A 25,439-nucleotide genomic window follows, 5' to 3' on the forward strand; every position below is an offset into this window, starting at 1 on the left:
CTCTCTCTCTCTCTCTCTCTCTCTCTCTCTCTCTCTCTCTCTCTCTCTCTCTCTCACATACACAAACACACGCAAGACCCGAGCAGCTGCTTCAATCGTTGCAGAGCAGGAAGCTGTTTATTAGTTCCAGTGACTAGGGCTGTGATACCTGGCCTGGGGGAGGAAGAGGGGAGAGGTGTGTCCCAATCACAACCATTTGCTCTCTTAACAACTGTTTCTCGCATGTCGGCTGTGTCTGTGTGGTGTGTTAGTGCTGTTGTGTGAGAGAGAGAGTGCTGTGTGTGTGTGTGTGTGTGAGGGTGAGCGTGTATGTGAATGTCCGATTGTAACCCCTCCCCCAACTGTAACCCCTCCCCGTGTTTCTTGTGAGGCAGGGGTCTGGTAGGGTCGGCTCAGGGTAATGTCTTGTGGCCCGGCCTAGTGACCCAGAACTGCATGCCTTTGTTCACTGTACTGGTTTGAATATACTGTATGTGTCTCCCGTCTTGGAGAGGGGGTCTCCGGGGAGTGATGTTGCTAAATGGCTCATTGGGCCCCTGAGAAATGGCCCTTAAGGTGTCTGCATGCTTGCCAGTGAAACAGTTCAGTAGAGTTCCTGCATATATTAGGACAATGTTTTGGACTTCGTGAGGTTTTTTTCCCGGTTGTTCGGGCACACACAAAAAAATTCTGGAGACAATGCCGAAGTTCGGAGCCGAAGTCTACGCCCCTTCGTCGGTGATTGGTCGACAGTAGGGATTCTTCAATAAAGTATTTGTTGTCATTCAATGAGAGACAAATCGTTTTCATGCAATTTTGGGGGGAGGTCACGTCAAAATTAATGACAGATTTCTTGAATTATCTTAGATTCATTCTGACTATTTTGAGGAAGTGTATACAGGCTACGGTGTCTCAATATGGACAAACAGTATTATTAATGTTTTTCAAGCAAAAGTCTTTTAAGGGAGTATGCGAGCACACTTGTTCAGTTCGGCTAGCCGAGTTTGGCTAGGCGCCAGCCGAACTTAGGCATGCTGACGCCTTTAGTGTCAGTGGTGGTTGGTGAACCCTATAGTCAGTAGTCGTTTGAGTGTAGTGTGTGTGTGTCTGTGCGTGTGTGTGTGTCTGCGTGTGTGTGTGTCTGTGCGTGTGTGTGTGTCTGTGCGTGTGTGTGTGTGTCTGTGTGTGTTTTTATATTCTGTGTATGTGTGTGAGTGTGTGTGAGAGGTTGATATCATAGGACTTGATAGTAAATGCGTTTAAGGAGATTTCATTGATTGGTGTGTTCCTTTCCATTTCCATACATGATCTCTATTAGAACCATGATCTCTATCAGAACAATGATCTCTATCAGAACCATGATCTCTATCAGAACCATGATCTCTATCAGAACAGTGATCTCTATCAGAACAATGATCTCTATCAGAACCATGATCTCTATCAGAACCATGATCTCTATCAGAACAATGATCTCTATCAGAACAATGATCTCTATTAGAACAATGATCTCTATCAGAACCATGATCTCTATCAGAACAATGATCTCTATCAGAACAATGATCTCTATTAGAACAATGATCTCTATCAGAACCATGATCTCTATTAGAACAATGATCTCTATCAGAATAATGTACAGGGCCTACCCACAGACATCCAGAGGTACCCCCCCCTCGCTCTCTCTCTGTCTCTCTCTCTCTTTCTCCCTCTCCTCTTTCTCTCTCTCTCTCTCCCTTCTCTCTCTCTCTCTCTCTCTCTCTCTCTTTCCCTCCTCTCGCCCTCTCTCTTCCCCCTGCCTCTCTCCCCAACCTCTTTACCTCATTCCCTAACTACCTTTCTCTCAATTCAATTTCAATTTGACTTCTTTCGCTCGCTCTCTCTCTCTCTCTCTCTCTGTCTCTCTCTGTCTCTCTCTCTCTCTCTCTCTCTCTCTCTCTCTCTCTCTCTCTCTCTCTCTCTCTCTCTCTCTCTCTCTCTCTCTCTCTCTCTCTCTCTCTCTCTCTCTCTCTCTCTCTCTCTCTCTCTCTCTCTCTCTCAGGTCAGCACGTGCCTCCCCTGCCAGGTTTTTGTTTCACATTCCTCTCTGAGAGTGAGGGATGAGAGAGAGGGGGAAGGGGTGGCCAAGTATGTCATTAATAATGGAGAGCAAACAAACTCTCAGGGGCCTCGGCTGTCTATTTGTCTATTTTCCTGTCCTAAACCGTGAGTTATGGCCCTGTGACTGACTGTACAGGGAAGGGAGAAGCACCGCCCGCTTTGAGCCTGGAGCGTCAGTAGTATGGAACATAGAAGACGAATAATACACTCCCCACACACCAAGACACACACACTTAGAAACACACACACACACACACTTAGGAACACACAATCATGTGCACACACACCTAGATGCAAACAGACTGGAGACACACACACACACACAATCTTATGCACACAAATGCACCGAAACATGCACACACACATCCTGAGCACACTCATTTTCTACATTGTTTTAAGCACAGCTGGCCCTGCCCTTTGTTGTCCTTCACTGTCTCTCACAGAGCATTAGGACTGACTAACCCACTGCTATCTGTCTCTCACAGAGCATTAGGACTGACGAATCCACTGTTATCTGTCTCTCACAGAGCAGTAGGACTGACTAACCCACTGTTATCTGTCTCTCACAGAGCATTAGGACTGACTAACCCACTGCTATCTGTCTCTCACAGAGCATTAGGACTGACTAACCCACTGTTATCTGTCTCTCACAGAGCATTAGGACTGACTAACCCACTGCTATCTGTCTCTCACAGAGCATTAGGACTGACGAATCCACTGTTATCTGTCTCTCACAGAGCATTAGGACTGACTAACCCACTGTTATCTGTCTCTCACAGAGCATTAGGACTGACTAACCCACTGCTATCTGTCTCTCACAGAGCATTAGGACTGACTAACCCACTGTTATCTGTCTCTCACAGAGCATTAGGACTGACTAACCCACTGCTATCTGTCTCTCACAGAGCAGTAGGACTGATTAACCCACTGCTCTCTGTCTCTCACAGAGCATTAGGACTGACTAACCCACTGCTATCTGTCTCTCACAGAGCAGTAGGACTGACTAACCCACTGCTATCTGTCTCTCACAGAGCATTAGGACTGACTAACCCACTGTTATCTGTCTCTCACAGAGCATTAGGACTGACTAACCCACTGTTATCTGTCTCTCACAGAGCATTAGGACTGACTAACCCACTGCTATCTGTCTCTCACAGAGCATTAGGACTGACTAATCCACTGTTATCTGTCTCTCACAGAGCATTAGGACTGACTAACCCACTGTTATCTGTCTCTCACAGAGCAGTAGGACTGACTAACCCACTGCTATCTGTCTCTCACAGAGCATTAGGACTGACTAACTCACTGTTTTCTGTCTCTCACAGAGCATTAGGACTGACTAACCCACTGTTATCTGTCTCTCACAGAGCATTAGGACTGACTAACCCACTGTTATCTGTCTCTCACAGAGCATTAGGACTGACTAACCCACTGTTATCTGTCTCTCACAGAGCATTAGGACTGACTAACCCACTGTTATCTGTCTCTCACAGAGCATTAGGACTGACTAACCCACTGTTATCTGTCTCTCACAGAGCATTAGGACTGACTAACCCACTGTTATCTGTCTCTCAGAGAGCATTAGGACTGACTAACCCACTGTTATCTGTCTCTCACAGAGCATTAGGACTGACTAACCCACTGCTATCTGTCTCTCACAGAGCAGTAGGACTGATTAACCCACTGCTCTCTGTCTCTCACAGAGCATTAGGACTGACTAACCCACTGCTATCTGTCTCTCACAGAGCAGTAGGACTGACTAACCCACTGCTATCTGTCTCTCACAGAGCATTAGGACTGACTAACCCACTGTTATCTGTCTCTCACAGAGCATTAGGACTGACTAACCCACTGTTATCTGTCTCTCACAGAGCATTAGGACTGACTAACCCACTGCTATCTGTCTCTCACAGAGCATTAGGACTGACTAATCCACTGTTATCTGTCTCTCACAGAGCATTAGGACTGACTAACCCACTGTTATCTGTCTCTCACAGAGCAGTAGGACTGACTAACCCACTGCTATCTGTCTCTCACAGAGCATTAGGACTGACTAACTCACTGTTTTCTGTCTCTCACAGAGCATTAGGACTGACTAACCCACTGTTATCTGTCTCTCACAGAGCATTAGGACTGACTAACCCACTGTTATCTGTCTCTCACAGAGCATTAGGACTGACTAACCCACTGTTATCTGTCTCTCACAGAGCATTAGGACTGACTAACCCACTGTTATCTGTCTCTCACAGAGCATTAGGACTGACTAACCCACTGTTATCTGTCTCTCACAGAGCATTAGGACTGACTAACCCACTGTTATCTGTCTCTCAGAGAGCATTAGGACTGACTAACCCACTGTTATCTGTCTCTCACAGAGCATTAGGACTGACTAACCCACTGCTATCTGTCTCTCACAGAGCATTAGGACTGACTAACCCACTGTTATTTGTCTCTCACAGAGCATTAGGACTGACTAACCCACTGCTATCTGTCTCTCACAGAGCATTAGGACTGACTAACCCACTGTTATCTGTCTCTCACAGAGCATTAGGACTGACCAACCCACTGCTATCTGTCTCTCACAGAGCATTAGGACTGACTAATCCACTGTTATCTGTCTCTCAGAGAGCATTAGGACTGACCAACCCACTGCTATCTGTCTCTCACAGAGCATTAGGACTGACTAACCCACTGTTATCTGTCTCTCACAGAGCATTAGGACTGACTAACCCACTGTTATCTGTCTCTCACAGAGCATTAGGACTGACTAATCCACTGTTATCTGTCTGTCACAGAGCATTAGGACTGACTAACCCACTGTTATCTGTCTCTCACAGAGCATTAGGACTGACCAACCCACTGCTATCTGTCTCTCACAGAGCATTAGGACTGACTAATCCACTGTTATCTGTCTCTCACAGAGCATTAGGACTGACCAACCCACTGCTATCTGTCTCTCACAGAGCATTAGGACTGACTAACCCACTGCTATCTGTCTCTCACAGAGCAGTAGGACTGACTAACCCACTGTTATCTGTCTCTCACAGAGCATTAGGACTGACTAACCCACTGCTAATTGTCTCTCACAGAGCATTAGGACTGACTAACCCACTGCTATCTGTCTCTCACAGAGCATTAGGACTGACTAATCCACTGTTATCTGTCTGTCACAGAGCATTAGGACTGACTAACCCACGGCTATCTGTCTCTCACAGAGCATTAGGACTGACTAACCCACTGTTATCTGTCTCTCACAGAGCATTAGGACTGACTAACCTACTGCTATCTGTCTCCCACAGAGCATTAGGACTGACTAACCTACTGCTATCTGTCTCTCACAGAGCATTAGGACTGACTAACCTACTGCTATCTGTCTCTCACAGAGCATTAGGACTGACTAACCTACTGTTATCTGTCTCTCACAGAGCATTAGGACTGACTAACCCACTGTTATCTGTCTCTCACAGAGCATTAGGACTGACTAACCCACTGTTATCTGTCTCTCACAGAGCATTAGGACTGACTAACCCACTGCTATCTGTCTCTCACAGAGCATTAGGACTGACTAACCCACTGTTATCTGTCTCTCACAGAGCATTAGGACTGACTAACCCACTGTTATCTGTCTCTCACAGAGCATTAGGACTGACTAACCCACTGTTATCTGTCTCTCACAGAGCATTAGGACTGACTAACCCACTGTTATCTGTCTCTCACAGAGCATTAGGACTGACTAACCCACTGTTATCTGTCTCTCACAGAGCATTAGGACTGACTAACCCACTGCTATCTGTCTCTCACAGAGCAGTAGGACTGATTAACCCACTGCTATCTGTCTCTCACAGAGCATTAGGACTGACTAACCCACTGCTATCTGTCTCTCACAGAGCAGTAGGACTGACTAACCCACTGCTATCTGTCTCTCACAGAGCATTAGGACTGACTAACCCACTGTTATCTGTCTCTCACAGAGCATTAGGACTGACTAACCCACTGTTATCTGTCTCTCACAGAGCATTAGGACTGACTAACCCACTGCTATCTGTCTCTCACAGAGCATTAGGACTGACTAATCCACTGTTATCTGTCTCTCAGAGCATTAGGACTGACTAACCCACTGTTATCTGTCTCTCACAGAGCAGTAGGACTGACTAACCCACTGCTATCTGTGTCTCACAGAGCATTAGGACTGACTAACTCACTGTTTTCTGTCTCTCACAGAGCATTAGGACTGACTAACCCACTGCTATCTGTCTCTCACAGAGCATTAGGACTGACTAACCCACTGCTATCTGTCTCTCACAGAGCATTAGGACTGACTAATCCACTGTTATCTGTCTCTCACAGAGCATTAGGACTGACTAACCCACTGCTATCTGTCTCTCACAGAGCATTAGGACTGACTAACCCACTGCTATCTGTCTCTCACAGAGCAGTAGGACTGACTAATCCACTGTTATCTGTCTGTCACAGAGCATTAGGACTGACTAACCCACTGTTATCTGTCTCTCACAGAGCATTAGGACTGACTAACCCACTGTTATCTGTCTCTCACAGAGCATTAGGACTGACTAACCCACTGTTATCTGTCTCTCACAGAGCATTAGGACTGACTAACCCACTGTTATCTGTCTCTCACAGAGCATTAGGACTGACTAACCCACTGCTATCTGTCTCTCACAGAGCATTAGGACTGACTAACCCACTGTTATCTGTCTCTCACAGAGCATTAGGACTGACTAACCCACTGTTATCTGTCTCTCACAGAGCAGTAGGACTGACTAACCCACTGTTATCTGTCTCTCACAGAGCGTTAGGACTGACTAACCCACTGCTATCTGTCTCTCACAGAGCATTAGGACTGACTAACCCACTGTTATCTGTCTCTCACAGAGCATTAGGACTGACTAATCCACTGTTATCTGTCTCTCACAGAGCATTAGGACTGACTAACCCACTGTTATCTGTCTCTCACAGAGCATTAGGACTGACTAACCCACTGTTATCTGTCTCTCACAGAGCATTAGGACTGACTAACCCACTGTTATCTGTCTCTCACAGAGCATTAGGACTGACTAACCCACTGCTATCTGTCTCTCACAGAGCATTAGGACTGACTAACCCACTGTTATCTGTCTCTCACAGAGCATTAGGACTGACTAACCCACTGTTATCTGTCTCTCACAGAGCATTAGGACTGACTAACCCACTGTTATCTGTCTCTCACAGAGCAGTAGGACTGACTAACCCACTGTTATCTGTCTCTCACAGAGCGTTAGGACTGACTAACCCACTGCTATCTGTCTCTCACAGAGCATTAGGACTGACTAACCCACTGCTATCTGTCTCTCACAGAGCATTAGGACTGACTAATCCACTGTTATCTGTCTCTCACAGAGCATTAGGACTGACTAACCCACTGCTATCTGTCTCTCACAGAGCATTAGAACTGACTAATCCACTGTTATCTGTCTGTCACAGAGCATTAGGACTGACTAACCCACTGTTATCTGTCTCTCACAGAGCATTAGGACTGACTAACCCACTGCTATCTGTCTCTCACAGAGCATTAGGACTGACTAATCCACTGTTATCTGTCTCTCACAGAGCATTAGGACTGACTAACCCACTGCTATCTGTCTCTCACAGAGCATTAGGACTGACTAACCCACTGCTATCTGTCTCTCACAGAGCAGTAGGACTGACTAACCCACTGTTATCTGTCTCTCACAGAGCATTAGGACTGACTAACCCACTGCTATCTGTCTCTCACAGAGCAGTAGGACTGACTAATCCACTGTTATCTGTCTGTCACAGAGCATTAGGACTGACTAACCCACTGTTATCTGTCTCTCACAGAGCATTAGGACTGACTAACCCACTGCTCTCTGTCTCTCACAGAGCATTAGGACTGACTAATCCACTGTTATATGTCTCTCACAGAGCATTAGGACTGACTAACCCACTGCTATCTGTCTCCCACAGAGCATTAGGACTGACTAACCTACTGCTATCTGTCTCTCACAGAGCATTAGGACTGACTAACCTACTGCTATCTGTCTCTCACAGAGCATTAGGACTGACTAACCTACTGTTATCTGTCTCTCACAGAGCATTAGGACTGACTAACCCACTGTTATCTGTCTCTCACAGAGCATTAGGACTGACTAACCCACTGTTATCTGTCTCTCACAGAGCATTAGGACTGACTAACCCACTGCTATCTGTCTCTCACAGAGCATTAGGACTGACTAACCCACTGTTATCTGTCTCTCACAGAGCATTAGGACTGACTAACCCACTGTTATCTGTCTCTCACAGAGCATTAGGACTGACTAACCCACTGTTATCTGTCTCTCACAGAGCATTAGGACTGACTAACCCACTGTTATCTGTCTCTCACAGAGCATTAGGACTGACTAACCCACTGTTATCTGTCTCTCACAGAGCATTAGGACTGACTAACCCACTGTTATCTGTCTCTCACAGAGCATTAGGACTGACTAACCCACTGTTATCTGTCTCTCACAGAGCATTAGGACTGACTAACCCACTGTTATCTGTCTCTCACAGAGCATTAGGACTGACTAACCCACTGTTATCTGTCTCTCACAGAGCATTAGGACTGACTAACCCACTGCTATCTGTCTCTCAGAGAGCATTAGGACTGACTAACCCACTGTTATCTGTCTCTCACAGAGCATTAGGACTGACTAACCCACTGCTATCTGTCTCTCACAGAGCATTAGGACTGACTAACCCACTGCTATCTGTCTCTCACAGAGCATTGGACTGACTAATCCACTGTTATCTGTCTCTCACAGAGCATTAGGACTGACTAACCCACTGCTATCTGTCTCTCACAGAGCATTAGGACTGACTAACCCACTGTTATCTGTCTCTCACAGAGCATTAGGACTGACTAACCCACTGTTATCTGTCTCTCACAGAGCATTAGGACTGACTAACCCACTGTTATCTGTCTCTCACAGAGCATTAGGACTGACTAACCCACTGTTATCTGTCTCTCACAGAGCATTAGGACTGACTAACCCACTGTTATCTGTCTCTCACAGAGCATTAGGACTGACTAACCCACTGCTATCTGTCTCTCACAGAGCATTAGGACTGACTAACCCACTGTTATCTGTCTCTCACAGAGCATTAGGACTGACTAACCCACTGCTATCTGTCTCTCACAGAGCATTAGTACTGACTAACCCACTGTTATCTGTCTCTCACAGAGCATTAGGACTGACTAACCCACTGTTATCTGTCTCTCACAGAGCATTAGGACTGACTAACCCACTACTATCTGTCTCTCACAGAGCAGTAGGACTGATTAACCCACTGCTATCTGTCTCCCACAGAGCATTAGGACTGATTAACCCACTGCTATCTGTCTCTCACAGAGCATTAGGACTGACTAACCCACTGTTATCTGTCTGTCACAGAGCATTAGGACTGACTAACCCACTGCTATTTGTCTCTCACAGAGCATTAGGACTGACTAACCCACTGCTCAGCACCAGTGAATGAGTGCATACATGGGACTACTCTGGGGCACACCTGGGGCACACATGGCTGGCTGATGCTTATTGGAGAACTGTGTGTGGAAATAGTTCAATGTCTCCATGTGGGTTTTTATTCACTCCACCCTCAGTCCTTATAGGTGAAGGGGTTTATGTTGAAGTTGCAGAGAGAAGAGTAAGAAAATGCCTATAGACTACACTTCAATGTAGAATAATGTGAAAATGCCTATAGACTACACTTCAATGTAGAATAATGTGAAAATGCCTATAGACTACACTTCAATGTAGAATAATGTGAAAATGCCTATAGACTACACTTCAATGTAGAATAATGTGAAAATGCCTGTAAACTAAACTTCAATGCAAGACAGTAGGTTAGAAGGCCAACATTTCAATGCAATGCTTTACACACATGCTCTCCATTCTCCTGGCTTGTTCCCAACCATTTAAGATGTTTTAAATGTTGAATTGTCTTCAGGGGGTTAAATCCCAACGTCTGCCACATGTGACTCTATTTATCACTTTTATTACTCGTCTTTTGACATTTTCCCTCTGTCAAAGTGCAAGTATTCCACTGTCATAATCGGCGTTGTGAAAACCGAGCCATTTTAATGCATTAAACATGGCCTGTGGCGTATTGAACATCTGGCTGTGAATGACCTCTTTGCCTTGGTAGAGCCACTCACAGTAAGCCTCCCTCTTCACACCTGGTCTCAAACGAGCTTGCCTTACTAGTCTCTCTTGTTCCTAATGTCCCAAAGCTCGTATCCAGTTTTATGGCCAAAGCTGTGTCTGCTATAGTAGACTAGTGTCAAACGACACATGGTTTTGCCTCGGAGCTGCCTTGCCTTTCTATCTGACTCTGTCCATGTCCGACATGATTTAAAAAATGAGTGCTGTCGAGACCGGCAGGTTAAGTGGACTGTCAGGCGGTTCGTAAAGAATAGGAGACGGTTTGTCTGACCCTTCCAATGACAGAAGTGCTCACAGTACTCTCTGATTTATGACAGTGTCCAGGGCTCAGGCTGGAGTTGAAAGAGACATCAGGATGGTGGGGACTCGGCTGATTGATGAGCAAGAATATCAGTTATTCACGGAGAGGTGAGAAGGGCCCTGTTCTACTGGGCAAGGGAAAGGAGTGCTGCTGCTGTGGGAACAACTGGTTTTCTTTGAATGGGGATGAATGAAGGGTGGGAATTATGGGGATTATGTCACTATTCTATGCCAAGTGTGTGATTAAACATTTTTGGGACAAGCTTTTGTTTTGCGCAGGTGTGTTCACTGAATTTCCGATTCGTTTTTGACTGACCCTGGAACACCTGGAAGCCTACACTCCTCTCTCTACACACACACACACACACACACACACACACACACACACACACACACACACACACACACACACACACAAACACACACTCCATCTGACCGCTCAGTGATGCAGGTGTGTATTTCACTCTGGAATGGGCCATCAAATTACAATGGAGCCATCGGTTGCAGATGTGTGTCTGACATTGTTACAAACATGACCCAGATACCAACATATTAGAGGGCTCGTTATAAAGCAGTCCATGGAGATTTACTTAAAAATGACCTTGTTCAATCAAATCCGTTAACCAGGTTTCTGGGTCTAGGCCTAGGCTGAGAACATCAGTCCTTCTGCAATGCAAGAATACAATGTACGTTATTTGGATTCCTGCATTCCTCATACCCAACAATACTCGGTGGAACAGAATGACAACCAACTGCACAATATGAATGCAAATCTCCATTGTTTCTGAGAATAGACACAGAAATTATTATCATTTGGGATTGAATAGGGGCCACGGGCTTCCTCACAAATGGGACCCTATTTCCTATATAGTGCACTACTTTTGAACAGAGCCCTAAGAGCTCTGGTCAACACTAAGCCATTATATAGGGAATAGGGTGTGTGGAGGGCCACTCAAACCCAGAGCGCTGACTTCATGTCCATGTGGATGCTGTTCCATTCCCTTCGAGCCCTACAGCATTTACGAGTCGTCTCCCAATCACCCGTTTCTTCCCTGCTCTTTAAACTCTACTTTGTTCATGGGGCCACACTCCTTTATAGCCGTCGTCTGTCCGTAGTACATTCCTCTGTTTTCTGCTTCTCTCTCTGTTCTTGTCCTCTTTGACTCTCTCTCTCTGTCATTCAGTGCCAGTAAGTGCTATTCCATCTCTGCAGTCATTTTGTACAGGCTCCAGCCAGGACAGCCGTTTGTATTTTTGTAATTATAACTGAGTGACAAGGTTATAGACTGGATTTCTTTGGAGGGGAATTGAGGGCAAAGAAGAAGCCCTCTCTTTCTCCTCCTCTCTTCTCCCATCTCGCGGATAAACGTGATGGGCCCACGTTGAAGACACATCTGTTACCTACGCACACACGCACGCGCACACGCACGCACGCACACACACACACACACACACACACACACTCACACACAAAGGTACCCTGTTGACGTTGGGCCAGGGCCAGCTATGTAGTCTGCTGCTGGCTGGAGATGTAAGGCCAGCCAACACAAACACGCAGCCTGGCCGTTCGAGGCTTCATCCAAAATGACAACCTATTCCATATTTAGTGCACTACTGTTGACCAAGGCCCATAGGACTCTGGTCTAAAGTAGTGAACTATATAGGGAGTAGGGTTCTATAGAGCTCTGGTCTAAAGTAGTGCACTATATAGGGAATAGGGTACTATTTGTGACGCTTGACAGTCTTGCCTTACTGATGAAACCAAGTGAAAACAGCACTTTTCTCATCCCGTTTTTCTCTCCCTCGCTCTTTCTCTCCTTCACTCTCTCTTTCTCTGTCTTTCTCTCCCCGTCTCTCTTTCTCTCCTTCCCTCTCTTTCTCTGTCTCTTTCTCTCCCCGTCTCTCTTTCTCTCCTTCCCTCTCTCTTTCTCTGTCTCTTTCTCTCCCCATCTCTCTTTCTCTCCTTCCTCTCTTTCTCTGTCTCTTTCTCTCCCCATCTCTCTTTCTCTCCTTCCCTCTCTCTTTCTCTGTCTCTTTCTCTGCCTGTCTCTCTTTCTCTCCTTCTTCTCTCTTTCTCTGTCTTTCTCTCCCCATCTCTCTTTCTCTCCTTCCCTCTCTCTTTCTCTGTCTCTATCCCTCCCTGTCTCTCTTTCTCTCTTTCCCTCTCCCTTCATGGCGCCTCTAACATGCAGACTCATTTATTTTCCCTGTTGTCTCTTGTCCAACACTTTCCCAAATTGTCCCCTATTCCCTACATAGAGCACTAGACATGCCCAAATTACCCCACAAAGTATTATAGATCATATTTGAAGGTCCGTAGATAGTACATTTTATTTTAACAGCACCTGATGATTGGACAATGGGGAGGTTACAATTTAATGTACTTTTGGCTGATTGGAGTTGTCATCACCCAAGATGCAAAAACTATAAATAATGTTTTCAAATGAGCTGAATGGAGCTAGCATCGTGTGCCTCATTGGAAAGGCGACACACACATACACACAGCCCCGATATAGGAGCTCTAAGCCTTTGTTTAGACAGTTGTCATGGAGGAGTTGTCATGGGTTGTTGTCATGGGGAGAGTTGTCATGAGGGAGTTGTCATGGAAGAGTTGTTATGGAGGAGTTGTCATGGGGAGTTGTCATGGGTTGTTGTCATGGGTTGTTGTCATGGGTTGTTGTCATGGGTTGTTGTCATATGGAGTTGTCATGGGTTGTTGTCATGGGGAGAGTTGTTATGGAGGAGTTGTCATGGGGAGTTGTCATGGAGGAGTTGTCATGGGTTGTTGTCATGGGGAGAGTTGTCATGAGGGAGTTGTCATGGAAGAGTTGTTATGGAGGAGTTGTCATGGGGAGTTGTCATGGAGGAGTTGTCATGGGTTGTTGTCATGGGGAGAGTTGTCATGAGGGAGTTGTCATGGAAGAGTTGTTATGGAGGAGTTGTCATGGGGAGTTGTCATGGAGGAGTTGTCATGGGTTGTTGTCATGGGGAGAGTTGTCATGAGGCAGTTGTCATGGAAGAGTTGTTATGGAGGAGTTGTCATGGGGAGTTGTCATGGAAGAGTTGTTATGGGGAGTTGTCATGGGGGAGTTGTCATGGAGGAGTTGTCATGGAGGAGTTGTCATGGGGAGAGTTGTCATGGGTTGTTGTCATGGGTTGTTGTCATGGGGAGAGTTGTCATGGGTTGTTGTCATAGGGAGTTGTCATGGGTTGTTGTCATGGGGGAGTTGTCATGGAAGAGTTGTCATGGGGAGTTGTCATGGAGGAGTTGTCATGGGAGAGTTGTCATGGAGGAGTTGTCATGGAAGAGTTGTCATGGGGAGTTGTCATGGAGGAGTTGTCATGGGGGAGTTGTCATGGGGAGTTGTCATGGGGGAGTTGTCATGGATGAGTTGTCATGGAGGAGTTGTCATGGGGAGTTGTCATGGAGGAGTTGTCATGGAGGAGTTGTCATGGGGAGTTGTCATGGAGGAGTTGTCATGGAGGAGTTGTCATGGAGGAGTTGTCATGGGGAGTTGTCATGGAGGAGTTGTCATGGAGGAGTTGTCATGGGGAGTTGTCATGGGGAGTTGTCATGGGTTGTTGTCATGGGGAGAGTTGTCATGGGTTGTTGTCATGGGGAGAGTTGTCATGGGTTGTTGTCATATGGAGTTGTCATGGGGGAGTTGTCATGGGGGAGTTGTCATGGAGGAGTTGTCATGGGAGAGTTGTCATGGAGGAGTTGTCATGGGGGAGTTGTCATGGGAGAGTTGTCATGGAGGAGTTGTCATGGAGGAGTTGTCATGGGAGAGTTGTCATGGAGGAGTTGTCATGGGGAGTTGTCATGGGGGAGTTGTCATGGGGGAGTTGTCATGGACGAGTTGTCGTCGGAGAGTTGTCATGGGGGAGTTGTCATGGAGGAGTTGTCATGGAGGAGTTGTCATGGGAGAGTTGTCATGGGGAGTTGTCATGGGGGAGTTGGTGTGCTTGTGTGTGTATGCATGCTTTCGTGTGTATGTGTGTGTGTGTGTGTACAGTATATTTGAGAGAGAGAGAGATGTGATCTGTATTGTCAGTGTGTGGACAGGCAGAGACCAGGTGCAGGCTTTGTTTCCAGTCTACTCTCACCATGCTGCATTCAATGCCTTATGTCTTTAACCTCCCTCCCTCCATCCCTTCCATGCTCCCTCTACCCCCCTCCTCCTCCCTCGATCTACCTCCCTCTATCCCTCCATCCCCCCACCCTCCCTCTATCCCACCTCCCTCCCTCTATCCCCTCACCCTCCCACTATCCCCCTCTCCCTCCCTCTATCCCCTCACCCTCCCACTATCCCCCTCTCCTTCTCTCTATCCCCTCACCCTCCCTCTATCCCCCCTCCCTCCCTCTATCCCCTCACCCTCCCTCTATCCCCCGCTCCCTCCCTCTATCCCCTCACCCTCCCTCTACCCCCCTCCTCCTCCCTCGATCTACCTCCCTCTATCCCTCCATCCCCCACCCTCCCTCTATCCCCACCTCCCCACCTCCCTCCCTCTATCCCCTCACCCTCCCACTATCCCCCTCTCCCTCCCTCTATCCCCTCACCCTCCCTCTATCCCCCTCTCCCTCCCTCTATCCCCTCACCCTCCCTGTATCCCCATCTCCCTCCCTCTATCCCTGTCTCCCTCCCTCTATCCCCCTCTCCCTCCCTCTATCCCCTCACCCTCCCACTATCCCCCTCTCCCTCCCTCTATCCCCTCACCCTCCCTCTATCCCCTCACCCTCCCTCTATCCATTCAACCCTCCCTCTATCCCCCTCTCCCTCCCTCTATCCCCTCACCCTCTCTGTATCCCCATCTCCCTCCCTCTATCCCTGTCTCCCTCCCTCTATCCCCCTCTCCCTCCCTCTATCCCTGTCTCCCTCCCTCTATCCCCCTCTCCCTCCCTCTATCCCCCCACCCTCCCTCTATCACCCTCTCCCTCCCTCTATCCCCTCCTCCCTCCCTCTATCCCCCTCTCCCTCCCTACATCCCCCTTTCCCTCCCTCTATCCCCTCTCCCCCTCTCTCCCTCCCTTTATCCCCCTCTCCCTCCCTCTATCCCACTCTCCCTCCCTATATCCCCTCCTCCCTCCCTATATCCCCTCCTCCCTCCCTCTATCCTACTCTCCCTCCCTCTATCCCCCTCTCCTTCCCTCTATCCCGTCCTCCCCCCCTCTAAACCCCTCTCCCTCCCTCTATCCCTTCCTCCCTATACCCCCCTCTCCCTCCCTATATTCCCCTCTCCCTCCCTCTATCCCCTCCTCCCTTTAAACCCCTCTCTCTCCCTCTATCCCATCCTCCCTCCCTTTAAACCCCTCTCTCTCCCTCTATCCCCTCCTCCCTCCCTTTAAACCCCTCTCCCTCCCTCTATCCCATCCTCCCTCCCTTTAAACCCCTATCTCTCCCTCTATCCCCTACTCCCTCCCTTTAAACCCCTCTCCATTCCTCTATCCCATCCTCCCTCCCTTTAAACCCCTCTCCCTCCCTCTATCCCCTCCTCCCTCCCTTTAAACCCCTCTCCCTCCCTCTATCCCATCCTCCCTCCCTTTAAACCCCTCTCTCTCCCTCTATCCCCTCCTCCCTCCCTTTAAACCCCTCTCTCTCCCTCTATCCCCTCCTCCCTCCCTTTAAACCCCTCTCTCTCCCTCTATCCCATCCTCCCTCCCTTTAAACCCCTCTCTCTCCCTCTATCCCATCCTCCCTCTATCCCCCTCTTCCTCCCTCTATCCCCCTCTCTATCCCGCCTTCCCCCTCCTCTGCTTCCCTTGGAACACAGCATTGTGTTTCTCCCCTTGGCTGGGGGAGCCGGGGCCCTTCTGTCCCTTCTGTCTCCTTCACAGGTGACTGTTGGGGGTCCCAGCTGGCCAGCCTCTTGCCCGATTAGATCCATATGGAGGATGGGGGACAGAGGAAGGAGGGAGGAGGAGGGGGCCTGGGCAATCGAGGCAGCAACGGTACTGGTTGTGGTGCTAAGGGGCTGATAGCTTAAAACCCTTTTGTGTCCTTGGCTTTGTGAGCAGGCTTCTTCCTCTATTCTTGTCCTCTTTGACTCTCTCGTTCTTTTTCTCCTTCTCTCTCCCTTTGTCTCTCTCTTTCTCCCTCTTTCTCTATCTCTCTTTCTCTCTCTCTCTCCCTCTCTCTCTCTCTCTCTCTTTCTGTCTCTGTCTCTCTATATCTCCTGAGTGTTTTTTTTGGTAGGAGTGCGGGGCGTTAGGTAGGTGGGTGCAATGCTCCTTTTTTGTGTTGTAATTCATTTTATATGGATTTAAGCATTCAGAGCTTAGAACTAGCGAGGTCTTTTGATGGAAATGTATCTTTCTAAAATCACAAGCATAATTCGTCTTTTAGAAGCGCTTCTCTATTTGTTGTTTCAGACTGTTGTTCTTGCAGTTGTTGTTGTACAGTCACATTGTCTGTCAGGTGTCCTTAAGTTACAACAATCAAGGTCGGAATGGCCCACATGGCAGGAAATGTCCCTGAGTTGTGACTTGGGGTGTGTTTGCATGTCTGTCTGTGTGTGTGTGTGTTCAGAGGAAGCTGTCAGACAGTGATAAGTGGTGCACTGCCTCCCCTTTTATTCCATCCCACATGACAGCCTCTAGGTGTGTGTGTGTGTGGGGGGCGGGGGGGGGGGCACAGAACTGACAGCATGGGTCTTCTACACAGAATTTAGATCATGAAACGACATGATAATAGGTGTTTTATCTTCCTTGACACTCAGATCTGTTGTATCTGACAACCTGTAGTTGAAAGTCAAATTGTCAGTCTTATCACACAAACATTCCTCTACCTTTTGTCTTATATATGCATTATTCATCTGATTACTTACTCAAATATAACACACATAGCCTCAAGACACACACACACACATGTCACGTTTGATCTAGTTATTAAATGTAGTGACTCTTTTACTGGCCTTGTGGTAATACACCGTAGCAGGGAGGATGTGTCAGTCATTCCAGTTCACCGCTTCATCTGTTTCTCAAAACATTCCTCTTTTCTATCTCTCTTTCTCTCTCCCTCTCTTTCTCTCTCTCTTTCTCTCTCTCTCTCTCTTGCTCTTTCTCTCTCTGTCGCTCTCTCTCTCATGTCTCCCTTTCTCTCTCGTGTCTCCCTTTCTCTCTCGCTCTCTCTGTCTCTCATGTCTCTCTCGCTCTCCACAGCTGTTAGATGGCATGCTTATTAGAGTGGGAGATTAGAGACACCTGGTGCACAGGAGAGGAGCACAATATATATCTATCTATGAAGAAGACATGAAGATGAAAGATTTAAGAAGAAGTGTTTCATATTTTTGTTGTTGTTGATATTTCTTTATCAAATGTATTTGAAGTGCTTTATGTTTTCACTTTTCTGACATGGTCCCCACCTACCTTTAGAACAAATTACATATGAATCTATTTAGATGCTTGTTCAGTCAGACTGCCCATTTCTGCCCTATTCTAATCTTATCTAGCCCTATTCTATTGGATTCTATTTGACTCTTATCTATCCCTATTCTATTGGATTCTATTCTACTCTCATCTAGCCCTATTCTATTGGATTCTATTCTACTCTCATCTAGCCCTATTCTATTGGATTCTATTTGACTCTTATCTAGCCCTATTCTATTGGATTCTATTTGACTCTTATCTAGCCCCATTCTATTGGATTCTATTTGACTCTTATCTAGCCCTATTTTATTGGATTATATTCTACTCTTATCTAGCCATATTCTATTGGATTCTATTTGACTCTTATCTAGCCCTATTCTATTGGATTCTATTTGACTCTTATCTAGCCCTATTTTATTGGATTCTATTCTACTCTCATCTAGCCCTATTCTATTGGATTCTATTTGACTCTTATCTAGCCCTATTCTATTGGATTCTATTTGACTCTTATCTAGCCCTATTTTATTGGATTCTATTCTACTCTCATCTAGCCCTATTCTATTGGATTCTATTTGACTCTTATCAAGCCCTATTCTATTGGATTCTATTTGACTCTTATCTAGCCCTATTCTATTGGATTCTATTTGACTCTTATCTAGCCCTATTTTATTGGATTCTATTCTACTCTCATCTAGCCCTATTCTATTGGATTCTATTTGACTCTTATCTAGCCCTATTCTATTGGATTCTATTTGACTCTTATCTAGCCCTATTCTATTGGATTCTATTTGACTCTCATCTAGCCCTATTCGATTGGATTCTATTTGACTCTTATCTAGCCCAATTCTATTTGATTCTATTTGACTCTTATCTATCCCTATTCTATTGGATTATATTTAGCTCTTATCTAGCCCTATTCTATTGGATTATATTTTGCTCTTATCTAGCCCTATTCTATTGGATTCTATTTGACTCTCATCTAGCCCTATTCGATTGGATTCTATTTGACTTATCTAGCCCAATTCTATTGGATTCTATTTAACTCTTATCTATCCCTATTCTATTGGATTATATTTAGCTCTTATCTAGCCCTATTCTATTGGATTATATTTTGCTCTTATCTAGCCCTATTCTATTGGATTCTATTTTACTCTTATCTAGCCCTATTCTATTAGATTCTATTCTACTCTCCTTTACACAGAATGTATTTATTTATTTTTAGTATAAACCATATCTTTGAAACAACTTCAGTTAATGTGTACACTACAGCATGACTTTCCAGGCTATTTTTCATGTTCTGTCTCTATGCTTGTGCTTCTTGTTCATTCATATCAGGGATAAGGTGACAGGTGGCAGTCAGACCAGCTAGACAAACATCCTGTAGACATAGTTGTCTCGCTGAGCTAACACAGGACAATATTCTTTATAATAATGTGTGTGTGCGTTTTAGTCAGTGTGTGTGTTAAGGCGTGCATCCGTATGTTAGTCAGTGACAGACTGACAGTAGTAGTGGTCTCAGGTGACAGACTGACAGTAGTAGTGGTCTCAGGTGACAGACTGACAGTGGTAGTGGTCTCAGGTGACAGACTGACAGTATTAGTGGTCTCAGGTGACAGACTGACAGTAGTAGTGGTCTCAGGTGACAGACTGACAGTGGTAGTGGTCTCAGGTGACAGACTGACAGTAGTAGTGGTCTCAGGTGACAGACTGACAGTAGTAGTGGTCTCAGGTGACAGACTGACAGTGGTAGTGGTCTCAGGTGACAGACTGACAGTATTAGTGGTCTCAGGTGACAGACTGACAGTATTAGTGGTCTCAGGTGACAGACTGACAGTATTAGTGGTCTCAGGTGACAGACTGACAGTATTAGTGGTCTCAGGTGACAGACTGACAGTAGTAGTGGTCTCAGGTGACAGACTGACAGTAGTAGTGGTCTCAGGTGACAGACTGACAGTAGTAGTGGTCTCAGGTGACAGACTGACAGTAGTAGTGGTCTCAGGTGACAGACTGACAGTAGTAGTGGTCTCAGGTGACAGACTGACAGTAGTAGTGGTCTCAGGTGACAGACTGACAGTGGTAGTGGTCTCAGGTGACAGACTGACAGTATTAGTGGTCTCAGGTGACATACTGACAGTGGTAGTGGTCTCAGGTGACAGACTGACAGTATTAGTGGTCTCAGGTGACAGACTGACAATAGTAGTGGTCTCAGGTGACAGACTGACAGTGGTAGTGGTCTCAGGTGACAGACTGACAGTAGTAGTGGTCTCAGGCGACAGACTGACAGTGGTAGTGGTCTCAGGTGACAGACTGACAGTAGTAGTGGTCTCAGGTGACAGACTGACAGTGGTAGTGGTCTTAGGTGACAGACTGACAGTAGTAGTGGTCTCAGGTGACAGACTGACAGTAGTAGTGGTCTGAGGTGACAGACTGACAGTGGAGTGGTCTCAGGTGACAGACTGACAGTAGTAGTGGTCTCAGGTGACAGACTGACAGTGGTAGTGGTCTGAGGTGACAGACTGACAGTAGTAGTGGTCTCAGGTGACAGACTGACAGTAGTAGTGGTCTGAGGTGACAGACTGACAGTAGTAGTGGTCTGAGGTGACAAACTGACAGTGGTAGTGGTCTCAGGTGACAGACTGACAGTAGTAGTGGTCTCAGGTGACAGACTGACAGTAGTAGTGGTCTCAGGCGACAGACTGACAGTATTAGTGGTCTCAGGTGACAGACTGACAGTAGTAGTGGTCTCAGGCGACAGACTGACAGTAGTAGTGGTCTCAGGTGACAGACTGACAGTAGTAGTGGTCTCAGGTGACAGACTGACAGTAGTAGTGGTCTGAGGTGACAGACTGACAGTGGTAGTGGTCTCAGTCGACAGACTGACAGTAGTAGTGGTCTGAGGTGACAGACTGACACTAGTAGTGGTCTGAGGTGACAGACTGACAGTAGTAGTGGTCTCAGGCGACAGACTGACAGTAGTAGTGGTCTCAGGTGACAGACTGACAGTAGTAGTGGTCTCAGGTGACAGACTGACACTAGTAGTGGTCTGAGGTGACAGACTGACAGTAGTAGTGGTCTCAGGCGACAGACTGACAGTAGTAGTGGTCTGAGGTGACAGACTGACAGTAGTAGTGGTCTCAGGTGACAGACTGACAGTAGTAGTGGTCTGAGGTGACAGACTGACAGTAGTAGTGGTCTCAGGTGACAGACTGACAGTAGTAGTGGTCTCAGGTGACAGACTGACAGTGGTAGTGGTCTGAGGTGACAGACTGACAGTAGTAGTGGTCTCAGGTGACAGACTGACAGTAGTAGTGGTCTGAGGTGACAGACTGACAGTAGTAGTGGTCTGAGGTGACAAACTGACAGTGGTAGTGGTCTCAGGTGACAGACTGACAGTAGTAGTGGTCTCAGGTGACAGACTGACAGTAGTAGTGGTCTCAGGCGACAGACTGACAGTATTAGTGGTCTCAGGTGACAGACTGACAGTAGTAGTGGTCTCAGGCGACAGACTGACAGTAGTAGTGGTCTCAGGTGACAGACTGACAGTAGTAGTGGTCTCAGGTGACAGACTGACAGTAGTAGTGGTCTGAGGTGACAGACTGACAGTGGTAGTGGTCTCAGTCGACAGACTGACAGTAGTAGTGGTCTGAGGTGACAGACTGACACTAGTAGTGGTCTGAGGTGACAGACTGACAGTAGTAGTGGTCTGAGGTGACAGACTGACAGTAGTAGTGGTCTGAGGTGACAGACTGACAGTAGTAGTGGTCTCAGGTGACAGACTGACAGTAGTAGTGGTCTCAGGTGACAGACTGACAGTAGTAGTGGTCTCAGGTGACAGACTGACAGTAGTAGTGGTCTGAGGTGACAGACTGACAGTAGTAGTGGTCTCAGGTGACAGACTGACAGTAGTAGTGGTCTCAGGTGACAGACTGACAGTGGTAGTGGTCTGAGGTGACAGACTGACAGTAGTAGTGGTCTCAGGTGACAGACTGACAGTAGTAGTGGTCTGAGGTGACAGACTGACAGTAGTAGTGGTCTGAGGTGACAAACTGACAGTGGTAGTGGTCTCAGGTGACAGACTGACAGTAGTAGTGGTCTCAGGTGACAGACTGACAGTAGTAGTGGTCTCAGGCGACAGACTGACAGTATTAGTGGTCTCAGGTGACAGACTGACAGTAGTAGTGGTCTCAGGCGACAGACTGACAGTAGTAGTGGTCTCAGGTGACAGACTGACAGTAGTAGTGGTCTCAGGTGACAGACTGACAGTAGTAGTGGTCTGAGGTGACAGACTGACAGTGGTAGTGGTCTCAGTCGACAGACTGACAGTAGTAGTGGTCTGAGGTGACAGACTGACACTAGTAGTGGTCTGAGGTGACAGACTGACAGTAGTAGTGGTCTGAGGTGACAGACTGACAGTAGTAGTGGTCTGAGGTGACAGACTGACAGTAGTAGTGGTCTCAGGTGACAGACTGACAGTAGTAGTGGTCTCAGGTGACAGACTGACAGTAGTAGTGGTCTCAGGTGACAGACTGACAGTAGTAGTGGTCTGAGGTGACAGACTGACAGTAGTAGTGGTCTCCGGAAGTCATCCGGCTATGGCCCATTAACTGACATACTGAGTGAATTAGGCCTGTCTCTTTCTGTGTTGCATTGAATTATCTGTAACGTCGCCATGTGATGTCTTCTCAGTTACCTTATGCCAGAGCCAAGGATTTCCAATCTCATTTGACTTTAGCAGTTGACACGAATGTTGATAGTAATTGCTAAATGTGCTTGGTAAAGGAACTGGAAAGAAATATAGTTGTTTTGATACCGTCTGTTCTTTTGACTTGAGAAAGATGCACTCTGACCCATATTCACAAAGCTTCTCAGAGTGGGAGTCCTGATCTAGAATCAGGTCTCCCCCGTCCATATCATATTAGGATCTAAACGGTAAAACTGAAATAAAATGAAAAAGTGATCCTAGATCAGCAGTCATATTCTGATACACTTTATACATATGGACCACTAAACACCAATCACTGTATTGATACACTGTGTACATATGGACCACTAAACACTAATCAATGTATTGATACACTTTATACATATGGACCACTAAACACAAAGCAATGTATTGGAAGCAATGGTTTCCTCAGAGGATAGAGCTGCATATCAGCTTTCTATTGTGTTGGCGGAACTGATATTGTTATTATGAAGTTATACGTCCAATGGATTGTGTTATTGAGACGTCATCCTCAATAATACTGATATTGTTATTATGAAGCTGTACAGTGCATTCGGGAAGTATTCAGACCCTTTCACTTTTTCCACATGTTGTTACGTTACAGCCTTATTCTAAAATTGATTACACAGTTTTTTTCCCTCGTCAATATACACACAATACCCAATAATGACAAAGCAAAAACAGGTTTTTATACATTTTTGCTAATTTATTACAAATAAAAAAACTGAAATACCACATTTACTTAAGTATTCAGACCCTTTACTCAGTACTTTGTTGGTTAGGGGCTCGTAAATAAGCATTTCACTGTAAGGTCTACACCTGTTGTATTCGGCGCATGTGACTAATAAGATTTGATTTGAAGCTATACGTCCCATGGATCGTGTTATTGAGATGTGTGGAGCAATACGTCCCATGGATCGTGTTATTGAGAAGTGTGGAGCTACACGTCCCATGGATCGTGTTATTGAGACGTGTGGAGCTATACGTCCCATGGATCGTGTTATTGAGACGTGTGGAGCTATACGTCCCATGGATCGTGTTATTGAGACGTGTGGAGCTATACGTCCCATGGATCGTGTTATTGAGACGTGTGGACCTGTACGTCCCATGGATCGTGTTATTGAGACGTGTGGAGCTATACGTCCCATGGATCGCGTTATTGAGACGTGTGGACCTGTACGTCCCATGGATCGTGTTATTGAGATGTGTGGAGCTATATGTCCCATGGATCGTGTTATTGAGACGTGTGGAACTGTACGTCCCATGGATCGTGTTATTGAGACGTGTGGAACTGTACGTCCCATGGATCGTGTTATTGAGACGTGTGGAGCTATACGTCCCATGGATCGTGTTATTGATACGTGTGGACCTGTACGTCCCATGGATCGTGTTATTGAGACGTGTGGAGCTATACGTCCCATGGATCGTGTTATTGAGACGTGTGGAACTGTACGTCCCATGGATCGTGTTATTGAGACGCGTGGACCTGTACGTCCCATGGATCGTGTTATTGAGACGTGTGGAGCTATACGTCCCATGGATCGTGTTATTGAGACGTGTGGACCTGTACGTCCCATGGATCGTGTTATTGAGACGTGTGGAGCTATACGTCCCATGGATCGTGTTATTGAGACGTGTGGAACTGTACGCCCCATGGATCGTGTTATTGAGACTTGCGGAGCTATACGTCCCATGGATCATGTTATTGAGACGTGCGGAGCATTGGAACCAGTGTGTGTGCTCCAGGCTGCTCCATGTCAAGTGCTGGCACAGTGTGTGTGTATGTGTGTGTGTGCGTGCTTGTGTGTGCCCGTCACTATGTCACGTGCGTGTGTGTGAGACAGAAGCCCAAATTGCTGTGTATAGCCTTTCTTCCTGCACCCCTGCTCTCCTGAACAGGTGGAGCGATAGAAGGCAGACCACAGGGTGCGGCGAGAAAGAGAGGGGAGGACAAGAAGAGGGGGAGAAATGAAGGGAGGGTAGAGTCAAAGCGGGGCTCAGATGCAAGGGCAGAGGGAGCGGTCAAATCACAGGGTGCAGTGCTGCAATCCAGAGAGTTCAGGTGAACCCTCACTGTTGTGTGGGAATGTGTGTGTGTGCACATGCTTGTCTGCTGGCTTTATTAATTCAACAGTTGAAGTCGGAAGTTTACATACACTTAGGTTGTAGTCATTAAAACAAATTTTTCAACCACTCCACAAATGTCTTGTTAACAAACTATAGTTCTTGCAAGTCGGTTACGACATCTACTTTGTGCATGACAAGTCATTTTTCAAACAATTGTTTACAAACAGATTATTTCACCTATAATTCACTGTATCACAATTCCAGTGGGTCAGAAGTTTACATACACTAAGTTGCCTGTGCCTTTAAACAGCTTGGAAAATTCCTGAAAATTATGTCATGGCTCTAGAAGCTTTTGATAGGCTAGTTGACATCATTTGAGTCAATTGGAGGTGTACCTGTGGATGTATTTCAAGGCCTTCAGTCTCAGTGCCTCTTTGCTTGACATCATGGGAAAATCAAAAGAAATCAGCCAGAAGTTTCCAAATGCCTGAAGGTACCACGTTCACCTGTACAACAATAGTACGCAAGTATTAACACCATGGGACCACGCAGCCGTCACACCGCTCAGGAGGCATCTCCTAGAGATGAACTTACTTTGGTGCGAAAGTGCAAATCAATCACAGACCAAAAACAAACGACCTTGTGAAGATGCTGGAGGAAACAGGTACAAAAGTATCTATATCCC

The 25,439-nt window shown here is 46.5% G+C and overlaps 1 protein-coding gene across 4 annotated transcripts in view; it reads left to right on the forward strand.

Annotated features, from left to right (window-relative positions):
* The window catches only part of LOC129815689 (protein CBFA2T2-like), an 80,344-nt gene that overhangs the window by 18,677 nt on the left and 36,228 nt on the right, over positions 1 to 25,439 (forward strand). Inside the window, exon 1 of one of the 4 annotated variants that reach the window (XM_055869721.1) lies at positions 15,582 to 16,548. The exons of the other annotated variants lie outside the window; for them this stretch is intronic. Coding sequence (XP_055725696.1) covers positions 16,485 to 16,548 — 64 coding nt within the window. The 5' untranslated portion in view covers positions 15,582 to 16,484. Of the gene's footprint in view, positions 1 to 15,581; positions 16,549 to 25,439 lie in introns of those variants that run through there. 4 annotated transcript variants of the gene reach the window in all.

The sequence above is a fragment of the Salvelinus fontinalis genome, chromosome 18 (genome assembly GCF_029448725.1).
Source record: "Salvelinus fontinalis isolate EN_2023a chromosome 18, ASM2944872v1, whole genome shotgun sequence".
In the NCBI taxonomy this organism is placed as follows: Eukaryota; Metazoa; Chordata; class Actinopteri; order Salmoniformes; family Salmonidae; genus Salvelinus; species Salvelinus fontinalis.